The 15,641-nt window shown below is 40.8% G+C and overlaps 1 protein-coding gene across 1 annotated transcript in view; it reads right to left on the bottom strand.

The window, feature by feature from the left end:
* The window catches only part of LOC127969070 (NACHT, LRR and PYD domains-containing protein 3), a 47,304-nt gene that overhangs the window by 18,483 nt on the left and 13,180 nt on the right, over nucleotides 1–15,641 (bottom strand). Inside the window, exons 5-6 of the mRNA XM_052570696.1 lie at nucleotides 2,167–4,023; nucleotides 1,323–1,496 (exon numbers count right to left, since the gene is read on the bottom strand). Of these exons, the coding sequence (XP_052426656.1) occupies nucleotides 1,323–1,496; nucleotides 2,167–4,023 (2,031 nt within the window). The remainder of the gene's footprint in view (nucleotides 1–1,322; nucleotides 1,497–2,166; nucleotides 4,024–15,641) is intronic.

Below are 15,641 nucleotides of genomic sequence, written 5' to 3' on the forward strand. Positions count from 1 at the left end.
TTGTGCCCTTAAAGCATATGATCGAGCATAAAGTGGCATCCAACGAAGAAGATTCCCCCACTGTGATCAACATAAAGAGAGCTATACTGAACAACCTTTACAACAGATACACTTCAGAGTACAACCACCTGCTGGAGTGCACCGCATTAGACCCCAGATTCCGGGCTCTGCCTCATCTAGAGACAGACCAACGTGATGATGTATTCCACAGACTGAAGGAGAAAGCTGTACTGATGTTGCAGAACCAGGTAGCCTATTGTATTTATTTTACTCTTTCTCTAAATTGTATTTATTTTACTCTCTCTAAATTGATTTCTTTTAAATAATTTGTTTATTATGGCATATTTTTCTAAATGTGTTTCCAAATGTGTTTGTGTAAACTGAGTATTAATTATACAAATTATAACAAATGATATTAAAATCTTGCCTTTATAACAATGTGAAACCCCAGTCAATGTTGCACTTAAATTTTACTTAGTCTTTTTATTTCTGCTATTCCTCTGTGCAGGATGAGGGCAAAGAAGGTGCCAGTGGTCACCCCCCTGCAGCAGAGCAGCCTCTAGAACAGACAGACAGAGCAGGAGCAGAGCTGAAACAACCTCCTTCCAAGAAAACAGCATTGGAAGATCTCCTTGGAGGGACTTTCGATGAACCAGTTGCACAGCACATCAGTCAGATTGATGCAGAAATTAATAAGAACAGGGCTGATATGTCAATTTCCCTCAATAGCTGTCCACTCAAGTGGTGGAAAGAGAATGCTAGGCTATACCCACTGCTATCCAGTATAGCAAAAGCATATCTCTCCACACCAGCCACCTCTGTCCCTAGTGAAAGGGTTTTTTCATCAGCAGGGGGCATTGTGAATGTGCAGAGATCTCAGCTTTGCCCAGAAAATGTGGATATGCTGATATTTCTTAAAAAAAAACATGTAAAAAAAAAAAAAAAAAAGATTCTAAGCTAGGAAAAAGCACTGGCAAAGCCTTAGTTTGTTTATATGAAAATATTTATTTTATTTGTATTATTTATTTTATTTGGGATTTGTTTTAATATTTCAATTTAGTTTTGTTATTTGACAAAGATATTTCAGTTTCAGAAAGAAATGTACAGCATTTTGTCTGAGTGAGATTGAAATAATAAAAAGAAACTTTTTCATTTATCTTTCTTAAATCTCATTTTGTACAAACAATCGTGAGAAAATCGTATCGTGAAACCAGTATCGTGAATCGTATCGCATCGCGAGTTCAGTGAATCGTAACATGCTTAGTCAGTAAGTTAATCAACAGTATTTGAACAGAGTGAATGAGTAACTGTTAAAGTCAAACCTCAGTTTGTTCACTTGACAGTGTGAACTCTTTAGTGCAACAGAGAGCAGCTTTACTTTTGAATCCTGAAGGTCGTTGTTACTCAGGTCCAGCTCTCTCAGCTGGGAGTCTGATGATTGTAGAGCTGAAGACAAACTTTCACAGTGTTGATCAGACAGACCACATCCAGCAAGTCTATAACAGAATGGGAGCACAATAAAGAGGAGATGGATGGTTAAAAACTAGGCATTACGCAATAATAATCATTCTGAACACAACAATGGCATCATTACTGCTGCCATTAAACTCACCGTCAAAGCCCAGAGAAGAGCAGTGTTTCAGACTCATTTGAGCGGCCCTCATGCACCCCACAAAATACCTGCCATCCATTTCAAACAGATTTCTACTCTTCGAGTACCAACCACACACATGTGGTTTATTATATTATCCATATTTTTTCAAGAATTCTTGTGAACAACAGGGTGTCTGTAGCTTTTATTTCACTACTGTTACCTATTTTGATAGTCTAGTCTTTATATTTTTTTTCTTGTAGGAGTTTTTTTTTTTTTTTACCACTAATGCTTTGTTTGGTGTAATAACAGTTTAAACTTTGAATTCTTAATTCTGAATGTGAGATGGTTGGAAATATTCTTTCCACACAACTGTGCTTCTACTGTCTACTCTTCAGTATGGTTTCAACTGTTATAAACTTTCTGCTTTAATGCACTTTGGAGGAACAGATTATTTTATTCAAATATTGTTCTATGAAAAAACACAGTCATGATTTGATAGATGAATTAGTTAAAACAAACCTGTTTTTTTTGTGATGACATAAACGAATGTGATGATATGGATGAATACTCACAGAGCTTTCCTGCAGTTTCTCACAGCTGGTAACAGTCTCCGTCTTCCCTCAGATGATGTGTTATATTTCATGAGATCAAACTCATCCAGCACCTCCTCTGACATCTGAAGCATGTAGGCGATTGCTGAACAGTGAGCAGGAGTGAGTTTCTTCTCAGAGTGTTTGTCTGATTTCACAAAATGCTGAATCTCTCTGTAAAGAGTCTGATCTTTAACTTCCAGCAGACAGAGGAACAGACTGATAGATTGTTCAGCTGAGAGACGATTATTTCCCTTGATTTTGTGTTTAATTTGAATTATAATTTTTTTGATTGTTTTTGAGCTATTCTCTGTGCATGTCAAAAGGGCCTGTAAGAGTCTCTGATTGGACCCCAGTGAGATCCCCAGCAGGAACCGCAGAAAAAGATCCAGGTGTCCATTTTTATTCTGAAGAGTTTTTTTAACTGCTGATTTTAGCAGCTCAAACAAAGTGCTTTTTCCAGATGTGTCTGTCTTATGTTTATCATTCAGAAACAACTTCAGTGGCTCCATGTTGTTCAATAGATGGGAGTAAAACACATAGAATGCAGCCAGAAACTCCTGAAAGCTCAGATGTATGAAACAGTAGATTTTCCTCTGATGAAACACAGATTCCTCTTTAAAGATTTCAGTGCAAATCCCAGAATACACTGAGGCATCAGTGACGTCTATGCCACTCTCTCTCAGGTCCTCCTCATAGAACAACACATTGCCCTTCATCAGCTGTTTGAAAGCCAGTTCAGCAAGTTTCACAATAATTTCTCTGTAGGACTGCACTAGTTTCCCTGGACTTCTCTCTTCATACTTCTGATTCCCCATGTTGATCTGAGTGAGTAGAAAGTGGATGTACATTTCAGTCAGAGTTTTAGGGATTTCTGCACTGTCTTTGTGTTTTATGATGTTTTGAAGCACAGTGGCTGAGATCCAGCAGAAGACGGGGATGTGGCACATGATGTGGAGGCTTCTTGCTCCCCTGATGTGTGAGATTATTCTGCTGGCTTGATGCTCATCACTGATTCTCTTCCTAAAATACTCCTCCTTTTGAGGGTCATTGAATCCCTGTATTTCAGTCAGACGGTTGATGTACTCGGAGGGGATCTGATTGGCTGCTGCTGGTCTGGAGGTGATCCAGATGAGAGCAGAGGGAAGTAGCTTTCCTTTCATCAGGTTTGACATCAACACACCCACTGATGAAATCTTAGTAATACCAGAAACTTTCTGAGTGTCTGAAAACATCATGACTCTGCTTTCATCCAGACCATCAAAAATGAACACAACTTTACACTTCTTGTAAATCTTGGAGTCCAGATCTTGAAGTTCAGGATGAAAGTCAAGCAGAAGTCTGTGAAGACTGTACTGATGATCTTGGATCAAGTTCAACTCTCGAAATGGTAACACAAACATGAAATCTACATCCTGATTGGCTTTTCCCTCGGCCCAGTCCAGAATGAACTTCTGCACAGAGACCGTTTTTCCAATTCCAGCAATGCCTTTAGTAAGAACAGTCTTGATCTGCTCTTCTTCCTCATATCCTGGACCAGGTGAGGCTTTAAAGATGTCATTGTAGCAGATTGGAGTGTCTTGTGAAGATTGATTTCTGGCTTTTTTGTCCATCTGTAAAATCTCATGTTCTTCATTCACTCCTTCACTCTCTCCCTCTATGATGTAGAGCTGTGTGTAGATTGTGTTCAGAAAGGTTTGATTCTCTTGTAGTTTGACTCCCTCACATAATCTCTCATACTTGTTCTTCATGCTGGTTTTGTGTTGGTTTTTGACTCTCTGTAGTTCATCATCTACTGATTGGTGAGATTCATTCTGCAGGTCTTCAGTCTTATCACCTCTATCCACACAGCAAAAAATAGAAGAATAAGAAAAAGACTGAATGAGAGCATGAGCAACAAGATCTTGAGTAAAGATATGTTGTTCTTAAAACAAGTCAAGACATTATAGGCCCAGACTATTTTCATAGAGAAACTATTCCAGATCAGCTAGAACAAGCTTACTGAAAATTATTTTAGTCTGAAAATTATTATTTTTTTGTTGTTTTGGGCAGCAACAAACTATTATTTTGATAATTGGTTAATCTAACGCTTATTAGAACAATGAATTAACTATTCAGTTAGTTCACTGAATAATCAGTAGAGATATTAATCTTATATATATGAGATCCAAGTGCGGGTATGATATTTACTAAGGGGTAATCCAAAGGGGTAAAGAGGCAAGGTCAAAACCAGAGTATCCAATAAACATGAAAACAGACAAGAACACACGGCAAGAGCAAGACTACGGATTAGCATTAAACATAAGACAAGGACTCCATGACACATACTCAGACAGACCGGGTATAAATACACAGAAGGTAATGAGGGAACTGGAGACAGGTGGGGAATAATCAATTAACCCAAACAAGGAGGAAGGTGACCAAATAAGGGAACAGACAGTTAATAAAGTGACAGACACCATGGGAAAGGAGGACATCTAGTGGAAGCCCAGGGAACACAACCCAGACACTGTGACACATTTTAACATATAGATAAATTGAATATAGTCCAAAGTTTACATGTTAGATTTACCCAAAACAAATGATATTTTATGTTTAATCACTAAAGAGACATCATAGCCAGTGGCACATAACAGAAGGTCTAGCCGAGGAGAGGCTGCTCTCGGTGGATACATAAGGAATGAGCTCCCTCTGATCACATGGAGCTCACGTCTCAGAGCTCGGCTAAACACATTTTTAAATAGGCGCTGTCTTTATGAATAAACCACAGATTTGAGTTTTAAACAACTACAGTCTCGCCTGAAATACTTTTAAAATTACATTTCATGACATAATAACAGTAATATTTTGAAAATGATTAATTTGGTATAAATGGCTCGAATAAATGGTGGCTGAAATCACAATGCTCTATGAACTCAACCAATCAGGATGTTTAGCACCCAAGTCCCGCCCCCAAAAGTTCTGGAACTTTGAAAAAGTACTACCTCGGCAGCAGGGACTTTCTGAGGAGCAGTGAGCGACTTTTGGAAGTATCAGACTTTTTGGAAGTATCAGAGGAGGCTACGGTTTCTGGGGACCAGGAGATCAGGCTGACAATGGGCTTTTCGGGAAGTATTGCGTCAGGTTCTTCAGGGCTTTCCTCGGGTGAGTAGCAACAGGACAAGGCATCTGCCTTGAAAGATTGTGAAGTTGAAACAGGTAAAGAACAACGCCCACTGGGCTTGTCTGGGGTTGAGTCTCTTGGCCATCCATAGATACTCCAAGTTTTTATGGTCGGTAAGTACTAGAAATGGATGTCTTGCTCCCTCCAACAAATGCCTCCACTCCTCGAGCGCTAGCTTGATGGCCAGAAGTTTGTGGTTGCCGATGTCATAGTTGGCCTCCACTGGGTTGAGCTTACGGGAGAAGGCGGCACATGGGTGGAGTTGGCTGGGATTCCCCTGCTGCTGGGAAAATACCGCTCCAAATCCTGTGGTGGATGCATCGGCTTCCACGGTGAAGGGCTTGTCGGGGTCTGGATGAACCAGGAGTGGAGCATTAGTGAAAGCTTCTTTCAGGTTGTTGAAAGCTTTAGCGGCTGCAGGGGTCCAGGAAAGAGACTTGGGCTTATTCTGGAGGAGGCTAGTAAGAGGACTGGTAATGGCACTGTAATTTTGGATGAAACGGTGATAGAAGTTAGAGAAACCAAGGAATCGTTGGAGTTCTTTGATGGTTAAGGCAAGGCAAGGCAAGTTTATTATTATAGCACATTTCATACACAATGGTAATTCAAAGTGCTTTACATAAAAGACACATCACTTACTCCTCCACATGTCATCTTTCGACATAACTCTCGCATGCTTTTTAAAACATTTTCCTCACTTCTTTGTCCTCCTCCTCCTCCTCCTGCTTCATCTCTAATAGCTGACGACTTTGCAACGTTTTTCATTAATAACATTAAACACATTAGTGCACAATTTTCCACCCCATAATCAGTCAAGCTCATATCACCAGCAAACTTACACTCATTTACATCCTTCTCTTCACTCTCTGAGGCAGAAGTGTCAAAACTCATCCTTTCTAATCACCCTACAACTTGCCCGCTTGATCCAATTCCATCTCATCTCCTTCAAGCCATTTCTCCTGAAGTTGTACCTGCACTCACTCACATCATCAACACTTCCCTCCACACTGGTGTTTTCCCCTCATCATTTAGACAGGCACGTTTAACTCCACTACTTAAGAAACCCAACCTCAACCCATCTCTTTTAGAGAACTACAGACCAGTTTCCCTTCTTCCTTTTATTGCAAAAAAACACTTGAACGAGCTGTGTTCAAACAAGACTCTACATTTCTCACACACAACAATCTCCTTGACAGCAACCAATAAGGCTTCAGAAGTCGACATTCAACTGAGACGGCCTTGCTCTCAGTTGTTGAAGCTCTAAGACTGGCAAGAGCAGAATCCAAATCTTCAGTACTTATCCTGCTTGATCTGTCCCCTGCTTTTGGAACGGTTAACCACCATATCCTCCTATCAACGCTACTGGCAAAAGGCATCTCAGGAACAACACTTCAATGGTTTGAGTCTTACCTATCAGATAGGTCCTTCAAAGTATCTTGGAGAGGTGAGGTGTCCACGTCTCAGCATCTAACTACTGGGGTGCCTCAGGGCTCAGTTCTTGGACCACTTCTCTTCTCTGTCTACATGGCACCATTAGGTTCTGTCATTCAGAAACATGGCTTTTCATACCACTGCTATGCTGATGACACTCAACTCTACCTCTCATTCCATCCTGATGATCCGACGGTAGCTATTCGCATCTCAGATTGTCTAACTGACATTTCTTCCTGGATGATGGACCAACACCTTCAACTCAACCTTGCCAAGACAGAACTGCTTGTGATTCCAGCAAACCCATCGTTCCATCACAATTTCACCATCAAGTTAGGCACATCAACCATAACTCCTTCAAAAACAGCTAGAAGCCTTGGAGTTATGATTGATGATCAGCTGACTTTCTCAGACCACATTGCTAAAACTGTCCGATCCTGCAGATTTGCTTTATTCAACATCAAGAAGATCAAGCCCTTTCTTTCGGAACATGCTGTACAACTCCTTGTTCAAGCTCGTGTTCTGTCCGGGCTGGACTATTGCAATGCCCTCTTGGGAGGTCTTCCAGCCAATTCTATCAAACCTTTACAATTAATTCAGAACGCAGGAAGATACATTTTTATTGAGCCAAAAAGAATACACACCTCTGTTTATCAATTTGCACTGGCTTCCAATAGCTGCTCGCATAAAATTGAAGGCATTGATGTTTGCCTACAAAACTACCACTGGCTCTGCACCCATTTACCTAAATTCGTTACTTCTGACTTGTGTGCCCTCTGATTGTGCCATCCCAAAGAAGCACAAAGTCACTTTTACGGACTTTTAAATTAAATGTTCCCTTCTGGTGGAATGAACTCCCCAACTCAATCCGAGCAGCTGAGTCCTTAGCCATCTTTAAGAATCGGCTTAAAACACATCTCTTCCATCTTTATTTGACCCTCTAACTTTAACACTCACTATTCTAATTCTATTCTTTAAAAAATCTAACTACCTTTCTAATCTTTTTGTATTCCATTTTCTTTTCATTTATTATGCAATTGTATATGTATGTGTGTGTGTATGTGTAAAGACCTCTAACTAGCTTGCTCTATTCTTTTATTTTTTTTATTCTATCTGTTTTCTTTTTATTTATTATATTAGTTAAAATCCCATGCTACGTGTACTGTGTTGACCTAACTGAGACTTGTTATGGCACTTATATATCATTGCGCTTTTTGTTGTTTTTGATTGCTTCCACTGTCTTCATCTGTAAGTCGCTTTGGATAAAAGCGTCTGCTAAATTAATAAATGTAAATGTAATGTAAATAAAAGAAAGTAAAATAATCATGAAGAAAAATAATAACAAAAATAAAACAAGCAATTTTAAAACTTTTAAAATGATTAAAGCATTTAAAAACAGTTATAAAATTATTTTACATAAAAATAAATAAACAAATAAATAAATAAAACAGTGAAAATATAGTGCAGTCAGTTCGGACATTGCACAGTGCTCATTCAATAAATGCACAGCCAAAAAGATGCGTTTTGAGTCTAGATTTAAATGTGACTAGTGTTTTAGCACATCTGATCTCTTCTGGAAGCTGACTCCAACTGCGGGCAGCATAGTAACTAAAGGCAGACTCCCCTTGTTTTGTGTGAACCCTTGGTATTTCTAACTGACTTGATCCTAGTGATCTGAGTGCTCTGTTTATATTCAGTGAACATATCTGCAATATATTTCGGTCCTAGATCATTTAGTGACTTATATACGAGTAAAAGTACTTCACAATCAATCCTAAATGTAACTGGAAGCCAGTGTAAGGACCTGAGGACTGGTGTGATATGCTCAGATTTTCTGGTTCTAGTCAGAATCCTGGCAGCAGCGTTCTGGATGAGCTGCAGCTATCTAATGGTCTTTTTGGGAAGGCCGGTGAGGAGCCCATTACAATAGTCCACCCTACTAGTGATAAAGGCATGAATAAGTTTCTCCAAGTCTTGACTGGAAACAAAACATCTAATTCTTGCAATGCTGATTTAGTTACTGCTTTGACATGACTATTGAAACTAAGGTCTGTCTCCAGACTCACACCAAGATTCCTGACTTGATTTTAGTTGTTTGACCCCTAGAGTCAAGGTATGCATTCACCTTGAACACTTCATCTTTGTTTCCAAATGCAATGACTTCAGTTTTTTCCTTATTTAACTGAAGATAGTTCTGGCACATCCAACTATTAATTTCATCAATGCATTGGCAGAGGGAGTCAATGGGGCTGTAGTCATTTGGAGATAATGCTAGGTTAATCTGGGTATCATAAGCATAGCTGTGGTAGGCAATTTGGTTCTTTCTCATTATTTGACTTAGTGGAAGCATATACAGGCTAAACAAGAGAGGTGCAAGAATTGAGCCTTGTGGGACTCCGCATGTCATGGACGTCCACTTAGACTTATGCTCTCCTAGACTTACATAATAGCCTCTCCCTTCTAAGTATGATCTGAACCATTTGAGTACCATCCCAGAAAGCCCGACCCAGTTTTCCAGTTTCTCTAGTTGTATGTTATGATCGACAGTGTCAAACGCAGCACTGAGATCTAGCAATACCAGCACCGATATTTTGCCAGAGTCACAATTTAAGCGAATATCATTTACTATCTTAATGAGTGCTGTCTCTGTGCTGTGATGCGGTCGAAAACCAGATTGAAAATTGTCCAGGTATCCATTTGAGTTTAAGTATTTGTTCAGCTGATTAAAAACTACCTTTTCTATAATTTTGCCTATAAAAGGAAGATTAGATATTGGTCTAAAATTGCTCAAAATTGTGTTATCAAGATTGGTCTTTTTCAGGAGGGGCTTAACAACTGCAGTTTTTAGGGATTTTGGAAATGTCCCAGAAAGAAGTGAGGCATTCAGCACTTCTAAGAGATCCACTTTTAAGCAGTCAAGCACACTTTTGAAAAAAGATGTGGGAAGTGTGTCAAGACAACAGGTTGACGATTTTAGTTGCTGCACTATGTCTTCCAGAATTTTGCTATCAATTGTTTCAAAAATAGACATAGTATCTTTTTGATATTTTGGCCGAATCTGTCTGACCTCTGCATTACTTGAGGATGTGCAAATCGCCTTCCTGATATTTATGATCTTCTCAGAAAAGAAAGAAGCAAACTCATTGCATTTGCTGTCTGAGAGCATTTCACTGGGAATCTGACTTGGTGGCTTTGTCAGTCTCTCAACAGTGGCAAAAAGAGTATGAGTGTTATTTAAGTTACTGTTTATAAGGTTTGAGAAGACATTCTTTCTAGCTGTGGCTAGTTTCACATTAAAATCATGAAGGCTGTCTTTATAGATGCTATAGTGATTTTCAAGTTTCTTCTTCCTCCACATCCGCTCAGCTTTTCTGCATTGTCTTTTCATAGTCTGAACTGCTGTTGATCTTCTCCAAACTGATTTCTGTCTGTTTGTTTTCTTACTGACTGTTATTGGTGCAATATCATCAATACCATTCTTAACTTTTGAGTTGAAGGAATCAAGGAGAATATCAACAGAGTCTGCAGAAATGCTTGGTGTTAAAGATATAGCCTCCATAAATAGTACACTTGTGTTCTCGTTTATGCATCTCCTTCTGACAGAGACAGATCTAGATTCAGTGGTAACAGAGATCAATATATCAAAGAAAATACAGAAGTGATCAGATAGTGCTATGTCCTTAGTAACAATGGATGAAATGTTTAGACCCCTACTGATGATTAGATCCAGAGTGTGTCCACCTTTGTGTGTGGGTCCATGCACATGCTGAATCAGGTCAAAAGTGTTTAGAACCGTTATAATTTCTTTTGTAGTTTTGTTTTCTGCATTATCTATGTGAATATTCAAATCCCCTGCAATTGCAAAACAGTCAAACTCTGAGGAAATTATTGATAACATTTCTGTGACCTCTTCAACAAATGCTGGAGAGTATTTTCGAGGCCTGTAAATAATGATAAATAGAATCCGTGGAGCACCTTTCAGCACAATCCCTAGATATTCAAAAGACAAGTACTGACCAAATGACGCTTGCATTGATAGACATCTTTAAATAGAGCAGCTACACCCCCACCTCTCCTAACAGTCCTGTAAACACTCATGTAAGTGAAGTTAGGAGGGGCTGCTTCATTAAGGACTGTTGCACTGCAGCTGTCTTCTAGCCATGTTTCATTTAGAAACATAAAATCTAGATTGTTTGTGGTTATAAAGTCATTGATTAGAAATGATTAATTTTTTAGTGAGCGAATGTTTAAAAGTGGTTACTTGATGGCAGTGCTTTGTGTCTTTACATCAATCTTAGTTTGATGCATAATAGGCCGCAGATTAGATGAGTTTGCCCTTCGGCTTGAGAAGGCCTTAGACTTTCTATCACGTGATAAAAACTGAAATAGAGAAAGTTACAGCCACACTGGGTTCCCGCTTGATCTGTAAGCATTTGTGAATGTTGCTGCTATTATAGTGGGGACCCGACACATATCACTGAGAGCTGCTATCAGTTGTTCAGTCTAGTACCTTTTCTGTCCAAGATACTAGAAAAGGTGGTATCCTCACAATTATATTCCTTCTTAGAGAAAAATGGTATATGTGAGGATTTCCAGTCAGGATTTAGACCGTATCATAGTACTGAGACTGCTCTCCTTAGAGTTACAAATGATCTGCTCTTATCATCTGATCGTGGGTGTATCTCTCTATTAGTTTTATTGGATCTTAGTGCTGCGTTTGACACAATTGACCACAACATTCTTTTGTATAGACTTGAACACTTTGTTGGCATCAGTGGAAGTGCATTAGCATGGTTTAAATCATACTTATATGGCGCCATCAGTTCGTAGCAGTGAATGAAGATGTATCATAGCGATCACAAGTGCAATATGGAGTACCTCAAGGCTTAGTACTAGGGCCGCTACTCTTCACGCTTTATATGTTACCCTTGGGAGATATCATCAGGAAACATGGTGTTAGCTTTCACTGTTATGCTGATGATACTGAGCTCTATATTTCCTCGCAGCCCAGTGAAACACACCAATTTAAAAAACTAATGGAATGCATAGTCGATATAAAAATTGGATGACGAGTAATTTCTTACTGCTAAATTCAGAAAAAACAGAGGTGTTAATTATAGGGCCTAAAAACTCTGCTTGTAATAACCTAGAACACTGTCTAAGACTTGATGGTTGCTCTGTCAATTCTTCATCATCAGTTAGGAACCTAGGTGTGCTACTTGATCGCAATCTGTCCTTAGAAAGTCACGTTTCTAGCATTTGTAAAACTGAATTTTTCCATCTCAAAAATATATCTAAATTACAGCCTATGCTCTCAATGTCAAATGCAGAAATGTTAATCCATGCATTTATGACTTCAAGGTTAGACTATTGTAATGTTTTATTGGGTGGTTGTTCTGCACGCTTAGTAAACAAACTACAGCTAGTCCAAAATGCAGCAGCAAGAGTTCTTACTAGAACCAGGAAGTATGACCATATTAGCCCGATCCTGTCCACACTGCACTGGCTCCTTATCAAACATCGTCTAGATTTTAAAATATTGCTTATTACTTATAAAGCCCTGAATAGTTTAGCACCTCAGTATTTGAATGAGCTCCTTTTACATTATACTCCTCTACGTCCGCTACGTTCTCAAAACTCAGGCAATTTGATAATGCCTAGAATATCAAAATCAACTGCGGGTGGCAGATCCTTTTCCTATTTGGCACCTAAACTCTGGAATAACCTACCTAACATTGTTCGGGAGGCAGACACACTCTTGCAGTTTAAATCTAGATTAAAGACCCATCTATTTAACCTGGCATACACATAACATACTAATATGCTTTTAATATCCAAATCCGTTAAAGGATTTTTAGGCTGCATTAATTAGGTAAACCGGAACCGAAACACTTCACATAACACCCTATGTACTTGCTACATCATTAGAAGAATGGCATCTACGCTAATATTTGTCTGTTTCTCTCTTGTTCCGAGGTCACCGGGGCCACCAGATCCAGTCTGTATCCAGATCAGAGGGTCACTGCAGTCGCCCGGATCCAGTACGTATCCGGATGAGGTTGTATGTGCTGTGGAGGTCCAACTTGGTAAAAACAGTGGCACCACGGAGATGTTTCAACGCTGCTGGAATGAGAGGAAGTGGATACCTGAATACCAGTGATGTTGTTGAGGGATCAGTCGATGCATGGCTGCAAGCAACAGGGGATGTGGATGGATACATGTAACCTTGGGCCAGAGCCTCCTCTATATATTCCTCCAGGACCTTGTCCTCCGGGATGGAAAGAGGATAGATCCTACTGTAACAATGTTCGTTGTGTAGGAAGGAAGACGGCAGGGTTGGCTGTGACCACTGACTGCTTTATTTATAAATTCTAAACAAAAAGTGGGCAAAACGTGCACCAACAAAAAAAATCAAAACAATCAACATAAACTCCATCGAAAGGTAGCAGCCAGCAGTCCTTCTCTCTCTCCTCTGCTCCTGTATCTCCTGGTGTTTTATACTCTCGCTTCTGGTACGAGATCATTGTAATGATTGTTCGTTCAGGGTAGAGGAAGGAGACCAGAGTCGGCGTAGGGGCTTGTGAGAGACTTTATTCTCTTATACAAAAGAAACAAACAACAAAATAAACCAGCACGGCAGGTGCGCGTCTCTATAAATATACTGCGGCTTTGCTACTGCGTCTGTCCAGCTCGACAGCTCCTCCGCTTCACACACTCACGAGTCCCCGTCTCTCTCGTCTTCTGCCGGCTGTCGCGCTGCTTAAATACTGGTTCCCCACGCCAATCACTGCAACGAGATCCAGCTGTTAATAATTTCTCACCTGAACCACTTACCGCCGCTCATCTCTTCACTCGCTCTCCCGTTGCAGACTTCGCTAAACCACGCCTCCCCCGCCACAATCATCCTCTCCGCTAATCACCGTTGCCAACATCACTGATTCTCCCTCATCCCATTTTTTCAGGAGATTGAGGTGATAAATTTGACGTGCTCCTCTCCTATCTGAGCATATTACCTTATAATTGAGCTCTCCAACTTGCCGTGTGACCTCAAACGGTCCTTGCCACTTCGCAAGTAATTCGGAACTTGACATAGGGAGTAATACAAGCACTTTATCTCTTGGTGCAAATTAACACAAATTGGTTTCCCTGTTATACAGCCAGCTCTGTTTGTTCTGGGACTGTAACAAATTCTCCATAGAGAGCCTCCCCAAAGTGTGGAGTTTTGTTCTCAGGTCCATCACAAACTGAATTTCATTTTTAGATTGAGAAGGTCCTTCCTCCCAAGTGTCTCTTATGAGACCTCCAGCACCCCCCTGGGCTGGCGACCATAGAGCAACTCGAAGACAACTCGGACCAGCCCGTCCGTTTGTGGGTGAAAGACGCTGGTTCAAATCTATTTAATGCCCATTCATTTGTAAAGTTTTTGTAATGTCCGTATCATAAACGCCGTGCCCTGATCAGTGAGGATTTCCTTAGGAATCCCCACTCGGGAGATTAAAGAAAACAGTGCGTCAGCAACACTCTTAGCGGAAATGTTGCAAAGAGGCACTGCTTCTGGATATCGTGTTGCATAATCCACAATGACTGATGCAGAACGATGTCTTTGTGCTGATCACTCTAATGGCCCGATGTCGTCCATGCCAATTCTCTCGAAGGGGACCTGCATTAATGGGAGGGGGCACAAAGGCGCATTCGGGGTGGCCAGTGGGTTTACCAACTGACATTCACGACAAGCCGCGCACCACCTGCGCACATTCTCGTGAATGTCCGGCCAAAAAAAAGGGGTCATGAGGCGATTTAGTGTCGTTCCTTGTCCTAAATGACCAGCCATTGGATTAGAATGAGCCGCCTGAAAAAGCATTTCCCGGCTCCTAGGAACTAATAACTGGGTTGTATTTTCTTTTGACTGAGTGTCTTGGGCCACTCGATACAACCTATCTTTAATTATTGCAAAATATGGACAGGTAAGCGGCTGTCCAGGATGCAGAGACTGAGCGTCAATGGTCCTGACCTGTTCAAACACGCGTTTCAGCGTCTCATCTCATTCAGCGTGTTACAATAGTGGTGAGTGGCTTCGTTTGATTTGTGGAAGGAATAATAGCACTCACCATGGGACGAGGAGGACGGATGGGGCATGTGGAGAGAATATGCCCTGGAGATCCACAGTACAAGCACAGATACTGGGTCAGCCGCCCCTGCCATTCAGTCACTGACAATCGAGCTGTGTCAAATTGCATGGGTTTGGAGGATGGTTCTGGAGTGCTGACGGATTCTGGTTGGCAGAGGGCGAAGTTGTGTTGAAGCTGGTCCTGGTGCTCCTCGAGACATGACTGCATACGATTGGCGAAGCGAATGGAGAGCTGGATGAAGCATTCAAGCCCACTGGCATAATCATTAACAGACATCTTGCCTTGTTTTAAATTATATAATTTCTCACCCATCAACGAATCCCACACAAGAAGGGCGCTGGTTTGGCCATGGGACTGGTATGTACTGCCGGAGAAGAAGTGGTAAAGTTGTTACCGGAAGTGTCCGCTGGTAGTGAAGGTGATGGAGTCATGTTGAGAGTTCATTGTAAGGTGTCGACGAGGTCCTGGAAGGGGTCTGGTTGGCTCATGCTTGTGTAAGATGGTCTTGGTCCGGTCTTCTGTTACAGCACAGATAGGTCGGAGACAGGAGATGGCAGGTAATGGTTTTATTTACACAAGCAGATGAAAGATGAATGGCTGAAAGGAGACCGGGAAGTGATACTGTCCTAGGTGTAGAGCTGAGTTGTGATACGAAAGGCGATAGTGGAGATGGAAATGAGGACAAGGGAGACACACACTCACGGTAGAGACAGGAGGGAACTTGGAGACAGGTA

This window comes from Carassius gibelio, chromosome A4 (assembly GCF_023724105.1).
Source record: "Carassius gibelio isolate Cgi1373 ecotype wild population from Czech Republic chromosome A4, carGib1.2-hapl.c, whole genome shotgun sequence".
NCBI classification, from domain to species: domain Eukaryota; kingdom Metazoa; phylum Chordata; class Actinopteri; order Cypriniformes; family Cyprinidae; genus Carassius; species Carassius gibelio.